Raw genomic sequence first — 7,887 nt, 5'->3', positions numbered from 1 at the left:
TCGGGGAAAAAACGCAGACCTATTTTTGCTTGGTCCTGTTGCCATGGTGACTCATAATGTCTTCACTCCATTGTTCAGGGCTTTTTATAGTCGCGCTGCACGCGCCTAACTCTGAGTCAACCTACTCAGAGTTGATTAAACCAACTCTTTTCAGCTGTTCTGGAACCGAAAACTCCAAGTTTTCCAACTCTGTGTAAGTCAACTCAGAGTTCAGGTTTGAACTCTGAGTTTGTTAAACCTCCTTCTTGAAACGGGCCCCAGCTCTCCTGAGCCACCTGATGAAGTATAGCCACTGCTGGGCTTTCTTCACTGTGGCAGCTGTGTTCAGTGACCAGCTCAGGTCAGATGTCACCTGCAAGCCCAGGAACTTGTAGCTGTCAGCCCTCTTCACCTCAGCCCCTTTGATGGTCAAAAGCAGCAGAGGGGAGGGGTTCTTCCTAAAGTCTGTTATTATTTCTTTTGTCTTATTTGCGGTCATTCCCCTCTCCATAAACAAGAATGTCATTCACCAAGCTTCTGTAACCCGACTCATCCCCCCCTCTTGATGAGGCCCAGAATGGTGGTGTCATCAGCATATTTAATGATGGTGGTGTTGTCCTGGTTGGAGACACAGTCGTGAGTGTACAGGGTGAAGAGTTTGGGGCTCAGACAGCAGCCCTGCGGCGAGGGTGTGCTTATTGTGAGTTCAGAAGACATCCGCCTTCCCATTCTGACTACCTGTGGCCTTTCTGTCAGGAAGTCCAAAATCCACCTATAGGTGAGAGTTGGGACACCAAGTTCTGCCAGCTTCTCAATCAGCCTGCCCGGGCTGCTGTGGCAAATGGTATTGAATGCAGAACTGTAGTCCAGGAAGAGTATCCTAACGTATGTTCCGCTGCTGTCCAGGTGTTTCAGGGTGTGGAATAAAGCCAGAGCCACCATGTCATCCACTGATCTGTTGGGGCGATAGGCAAACTGGAGAGGGTCTACAGTGTCTGGGACCATGTGGTTAATGTGTGCGAGCACCAGTTTCTCTAAGCACTTCATGGTGACTGATGTGAGCACCACCGGCCTGAAATCATTCAGAGTGGATGTTTCTGATGTCTTGGGGACCGGTACAATAATGGACTTTTTGAAAATGCGAGGGACTACTACTTGGGTTAAAGACAGGTTGAAGATGTCTGTGTAAACACTAGCTAGTTGATCCCCGCAGGCTTTCAGGACTCTAGGGGAGACATCATCTGGTCCCGCAGCCTTATGGGGATTCACTCAGTTTCTTCTTCAACATCTGCATTACTGCTGATGCTGCCCCTATCTGCCTGTCATTCTCATGCTCAATTTTACCCTCTCCCATGAACAAAACACCAAGATATATAAACTCCTTCATTTGGGGCAGCAACTCACTACCAACCCAGAGGAAGCAGTCCACTTTTATCTGGCAGAGCACCATGGCCTCAGACTTGGAGAAGCCAACTCTCATCCCTCCCACTTCACACTCAGCTGCAAACTACCCCAGTGCATGCTGGAGGTCACGGTCTAACAAAATCACATCATCAGCAATTAGCATAGATGCAATTAATAAGCAAACAACTTTGACAACTCAAGTTTATTTTAAAAAAAAAAGAAAAAACATCACTAAAATTGGAGTCTGCTCCTATGTAAAGGCTCACCAGAAGCCAGATTTGCTGCCTTCTGTGACATGTCATCACTAATTGAAGGCCTTTTAGTCTTTCTCTGCTCATCCTATCTTTTCCCATCTCTTATACATCATTCACTTGTTCTCCATAGTTTTGAGTAGCATCATTATTTCTGCAACAGAATGAAAAATACTGTTGTTACATAAATGTTACTTTTCTCAAATGTGTTTTATACAATCAGTAATAAGAAGTTAAACCAGTATTTACAACATTAACTTTTTTCATAGAAAAGTTTGCCTATTAGCTAATCAGTGACATAAAGTTTATAGCTCTGATAACAACAAGCCTGGAGAGACAGAAAATGCCCAGACAGGTTCTGCCACTTCTTTTCTTACAGCCCAACCTACCAGCCATCTCACACACACCATTGTGCTGCAAGTAGATACAAGAAGTGAGGTCTCTTTCAACATTGCTTTTTGGTCACAGCCTCCAAGGGACTGAGTCTGCCTAAGTGAACAATACATGGTTTTAATTTCAGTTAGTTGACTGAAATAATTATGATAATAGCAGAGAAAGGAAGTGAACAGCTAAAAAGCATTTGAAAAATCAGCATTTGCTTTCCTGAATGATATGTTGGACTGGAAAATGAAGATGGGCGCAAGACCACCCCTAAAACCCTCAGCAAATATATGTACAAATACAATACATACATATAATAAGCTCAACCCTTACATTCCATCAGAACTAATGAACTGATAAACTGATAATTATAGGGGTTATCCAGTGCATTTGGTCTGATGAGTCACTAATGAACTGATAATCTTATACATTATAGGAGTTATCCAGTGCATTTGGTCTGATGAGTTTCAGTTTCTGCTGCTACATTTGAATGGCAGGGTCAGAATTTGGCGTAAACAACATCAAAGCATGAATCTATCTTGCCTTGTATCAGCAGTTGAGGCTGCTGCTTTGCACGCTCTTAAATGCTAAGCTGCAAACTGAGTAGTGCTTGAAATATGGTTTGTGCTCCCTTAAACATTAGGGTGGGGATCTACTTCCATAGGACTCCCCCACCACTCCTTTGGCTTGGCTGGTTAGTAGACAGTGACCACTCTGTACAGTAGCCTATAAACCACTTCAAAGTGTTCTCATCATTTGATTATTTTATAATTAATCATGATAAAACAAACCTGAACTACATCTTGGATGCACAGTTTTTAAAGGATTTTCAGACTAATGGCAATTTAATCACAGCACATGACGGACATACAGTAAAGTAAATGCAGTTACAGTATATGCAATTTTATGCAGGAAGGACAAATCTTAAGTCAAATATTGGGTTGGGGTGGAACACATATCATTGGCGTTATTATGCAAACATGTTTGTTGCTTTATTTCTATATGGACCTGCAAATATAATTAATTTCACTACTTTGGGAATGTATGTGGCCATGTGGGTGACCAACAACCACCAGCTGGGTTTACTGACCTTGGAGCTACTTGAAAGGGAGTGATGTTTCCACTACTCAGTGGAACTTAACAATAAGTAAGTAAAAAAATGCACACTGCATGTCTGTTAATGCCTTGTTTCTTTAACATTAGAGAGAATTGTTGAAAGGTTGGAAAAGCTACTATGTCTTCATTATGTCAGAATATGGAGTTTCTCAACTACCTGCTTTATTTAGAGTGTTACACATCTCTTTTCATCAGTACATATACCGTTGTTTACCTATCTATGGAGGAGACATTCAAATTAATTAATGCCATTGCAGTTCATTGTGCTGCCCACTTGTGACACAACACCAGCAACAGGACTTGTGCGTGTTCATGAGTGATCCTCTAGTTTTTAGGCATTTTAGGAAAACGCTCTCTGGTTATATCATTCTGAAATAATTAAAGACTACTTGGAGTTATGAGGGGTGCCAAGCTAATCTAGAGATACCCAAGATTAAAAATTAAATAGCTGGAAACGAGCAAAATGAGAATGCCATGGGGACTTTTAACAATTTTAGACTGAATTTTTCTTTTACCAACTCAGTCCATACTCCTTTCTGTTGATAGGTATGTATGGTTTATATGCAAATTTGTTTTTATTCCCAGTTGCATCTCCCTTCTTAGTTTAATCTGTAAAAATTGATTACGTCTTTATGCTTCCCTCTCATGCCAGATCTACCCCCCCTCTCTCACTCACTCATTTTGTCATAAGTAAATAAAAATAAACGGTTATAGAGTTACAAGGCTGATAACATGGTAAAGAGGCTGTTTTCCATGGACATGAATACAGGTGCGTCTTTTTGGCTTGCTATTTTGTGCGCCTTGGGCAAAAAATATTTGAGAACCACTGGGCTACAGGATAAGTGTTTTTTGTCATTTAGGGCCCTTCAGATCTTTTTAGATCTACTAATAATTACTATTAATTAATAGGTTACTTCATCCAAATTACTACTGCTAATAAATAGTGACAGTAAAATATAATCTAAGTCATCTAAGGACCTCATGTGTGAACAGTTCAACATCTATTGTCTACTGCAGAAATCGCTCCTATGTTGTGTTCCTGACTCCAGTTGTGCCAAGGTGCCCTTAAGCAAACCACCTCAACTGGACAAACTCTTGCAGGACCTGTGTCGTTCAATGTACAGCAGGGTGGAGCTGAGAAACATCATGATAACACCTTATTCAATGGACATGAGGAGTGTAAAATAACATATTGTGTACTGCAGCCATGCTGTTTCATACCAGCTGTCACCATCTAGTGCCCCCTTTCATATCTATGAAATAGAGAACTAACAGGAACAGGAGTTCTCTGTTCTATCTGTAGAAAACAGTATTTAGTCAACTACTGAAGGAAAAATTACGTTTACCATCTGTGGAGCGAAAGTCAGTGAGTTTTTTTAAGCACACTAACCACAAGTGTGGATTGCATGCAACAGAGGTTTTAGTGGGTTTACAACAAGGAAGTGACAAGTTGTTATAAATACCTGGTTGACAAGATGGCAAAGTCCCCACCATCAATGAGCCGGATCTTACAGAAAAGCACTCCATTAACAAAAGGCACTGCTGTAAGCTCCTCCAATGTGAAATGCACTTGAAACTTGAACTTCTTCTTTTTCATTAAAAACGACATTGCGCTCATGGAACGATAATACCAATGAATGAAAACTGAAAAAAATGCCTAGAGTGTATTTGGCTTTAAAGTGGAGGTTGAAAATCCTTCTTTGCCTTAAGGTTAATCATTTCTGAAGCGCTGTTTAGACCTGGAATTGAAAAGAAGACTGTTATAGATACAATAATATGAGCCCTGTTTCATTTGCAGCTTAAAGATCTTTGCAGCAATGACACTTGTGGTCCGTATATTTTTTATCCCCTATATTTTAAATATATGACCATATGTTATAACCTACATATTATAACAGTCTAGGCTGATGAATTAGCTATTGTAAAACCATTTGTTTCCCTTTAAAAACTCGTACGGTTGCTTGCCTTTTCTTTGACACTGATAGACTCTCCCGGTGCAGACAGCTGCCACGCAAACAGCAAAGCCACTCGGTGACTTACTTCCAGCCCTTCCTTCCACATAAACCTCCACCAGACCGTAGCTACCGTTCAGGTGGCCTGCTGTTCCTCATACCTGGCAAAAAGGTACAGCCGTGTACCGCTGCAGAGAACTGCGGTTTCTCAGCTTCGACGCATCTTATTTAGTTTTCACTAGTGGAGCTCAACAAGTCAGAGCGGCTACCGTAATGTCTCTCTCTCTTTGGTCAGTTAGGGACCGTCCACAAAGTCTGAGAAGAAATGTGTGAGAAAAAGAACCACAGGCTCTGGAAAAAAATTAAGCATTATTTGATTTGTACACCCCCTCCTTGAACCGCCACCTTATTGTGGTGGAGGGGTTTGAGTACGCGAGTGATCCTAGGAGCTATGTTGTCGGGGGCTATATGCCCCTGGTAGGGTCTCCCAAGGCAAACAGGTCCTAGGTCAGGGGCCGGCAACCCACGGCTCCGGAGCCGCATGTGGCTCTTCAGCCTCCTTGTTGTGGCTCCCCTCCCGGGGGAGAAAATCTGTTTTCCCATTGATGTGTTTTTCTTAACCTGAATCCTAACACTATCCTAACCACAACCACTGAGGAGGTTGCTACATGTACCCGAGATTTGAAGAAGGGAAGCACATCTCGATGGGGGAACACTTTTTGGCACAAGACTGGTCAGGAAGCCAGGACAACTCATAAATGAAAACACAAGTCTGGGCATCTTTGCTTAGACTGCTGCCCCTGCGACCCGGTCCCGGATAAGCGGAGGAAAATGGATGGATGGATGGATGATTTGTGCACGTTTACTACTAACAATAATGGGAAAAAACAAAGGTCTAAATGTTGAAACTAAACATGAACTTTAAAGTGGATATAACTGAAATGTACACAAAGTACAGAGAGAAGAAGAAGCAGCTTTATTTTATTGTCATTGTAACATGTACAACAAAATTTTGTTTGGAGCCGAGGGCCCTGGGCTACTGCGAGCATACGCGCCACCATCAGGGGCAACTTGGGGGCTTCAGTGTCTTGCCTAAGGACACTTTGACATGTGGACTGCAGGCACTGAGATTCGAACCGTAAACCTTCCAGTTGGAAGACGACTGCGCTACCCACCTCACCACTATCGCAAATTATTTAGCATACTTTTTTAAAAGTTATTTCCAAGCAATAAAAAAGTACCAAACTTAGCGTTACCTTTGTTTTGGCTGTTAATGTAAATCCTAGTTTTTCTTAAAGCGCCAATGGTTGGCCATTTTTGCTCATTTCCAGCCTTTTAATGTTTAATCCTTGGTACCTCTACATTAGCTTTGCACCCATCATAAATAGTCTGCAATTATTTCAGAATGATAAAACCAGAGAGTCTCTTCCTAAAAACGAGAGGATAGTTCATGAATGTGCACACCTCCTGCTGCTGGTGTTGCCACACTGACAAATAAGTAGTGTTCAACAGTGACAATACCTCAAATCCTACCTGACATGTTCGAGACACAATATGAAAGTGGACAGCATGACGAACCGCAACAGCATTAATTAATTTGAATTTCAAGACCTGCATCTGCTAGGGTGCCTCTTTGTCAAAGAAGGCTAGGGTACCAACTCTGGCCAGCTCATTCTTTGGAGCTTGAAATGCCTGTTTCTGTTCTGTCCAAACATGAATGCTGTGTCTTTTCTAGTCAGATGTCATAGCGGCTCTGACAGTGTTGCAAACTGTGCTATGAATCAGTTACTGTAGCCAGTCCCAGGAAGCTTCTCACCTCCCCAGCATTCTCTGGTTACCCGGCTTCCACAACAGCTCTCACTATCTCTTCTCTTGGTCTGTTGTCTTTCTGTGACAGAAGTGTTTTCTCAAGATGGCGTGTAGACGCTTGTCATGAGTTTCCTGATCTGGTGCATGTACTATTACATCATCTGAAATGTTCTCAACATTTTCAGTGCCAGCTAAAGCATTTGCTATTTCATGCTGGTATTGCTCACTGAATCAGAATCAGCTTTATTGGCCAGGTGTGACGGACACACGAGGAATTTGACTCAGGTACATAGGCTCTCAATGTGCAAACAGTAAACCAGCATAAGGCTGTGTAATATAACAAAATAGCAGTATTAACATCAACAAACAGTGCAAACAATGCAGATAAAGCAGTATAAACAGGCAGTAAACAATGCAGACAACAAAGGAATGTTCACTGAAATGAGATAATTAGGAATAAAAATAGAGTACTTAAAATGGAGTACTAGAGACCTGTACAAGTCTGTATAATCTGTACAATGTATATTTACAGGTATTGCACTGAGGGTTATTTGTCCAATCATACTGTCGTTGGTTAAGTGTTCATCAGAGCGACAGCCCAGGGGAAGAAACTGTCCCTGTGCCTGGTTGTTTTCGTGCACAGTGGCTAGTAACACCGTCCAGAGAGGAGGAGTTCAAACAGGTTGTGTCCAGGGTGTGAGGGGTCTGCAGTGATCCTCTCCGCCCTCCTTTTGACCCATGAGGTGTACAGGTCCTCCATGGAGGGCAGGCTCACACCAATGACCTTTTCTGTAGTCCTCACTGTTCGCTGGAGTCTGTACTTGTCCTGTTTGGTTGCTGAGCCAAACCAGACAGTGATGGAGGTGCAGAGAACAGACTCGAAGATTCCTCTGTAGAACTGTATCAGCAGCTCCTTGGGCAGGTCGAACTTCCTGAGCTGGTGCAGGAAGTACATCCTCTGCTGTGCCTTCTTGGTGATGGTCCTGATGTTGGAC

At 42.4% G+C, this 7,887-nt stretch overlaps 2 protein-coding genes across 2 annotated transcripts in view; both read right to left on the bottom strand.

Annotated features, from left to right (window-relative positions):
- Window positions 1-4,864, bottom strand: part of eeig1b (estrogen-induced osteoclastogenesis regulator 1b) — a 21,615-nt gene extending 16,751 nt beyond the window's left edge. The window contains exon 1 of the mRNA XM_020618703.1: window positions 4,595-4,864. Coding sequence (XP_020474359.1) covers window positions 4,595-4,749 — 155 coding nt within the window. The 5' untranslated portion in view covers window positions 4,750-4,864. The remainder of the gene's footprint in view (window positions 1-4,594) is intronic.
- naif1 (nuclear apoptosis inducing factor 1) overlaps window positions 4,865-7,887 on the bottom strand; it is a 9,729-nt gene continuing 6,706 nt past the window's right edge. The window contains exon 4 of the mRNA XM_020618702.1: window positions 4,865-4,870. Within this exon, the coding sequence (XP_020474358.1) occupies window positions 4,865-4,870 (6 nt within the window). The remainder of the gene's footprint in view (window positions 4,871-7,887) is intronic.

The sequence above is a fragment of the Monopterus albus genome, unplaced genomic scaffold (genome assembly GCF_001952655.1).
Source record: "Monopterus albus unplaced genomic scaffold, M_albus_1.0 scaffold209.1, whole genome shotgun sequence".
Taxonomy (NCBI): domain Eukaryota; kingdom Metazoa; phylum Chordata; class Actinopteri; order Synbranchiformes; family Synbranchidae; genus Monopterus; species Monopterus albus.
Note: the sequence above shows the minus strand (reverse complement) of the source record. Positions and strands in the feature narration are given on the sequence as shown.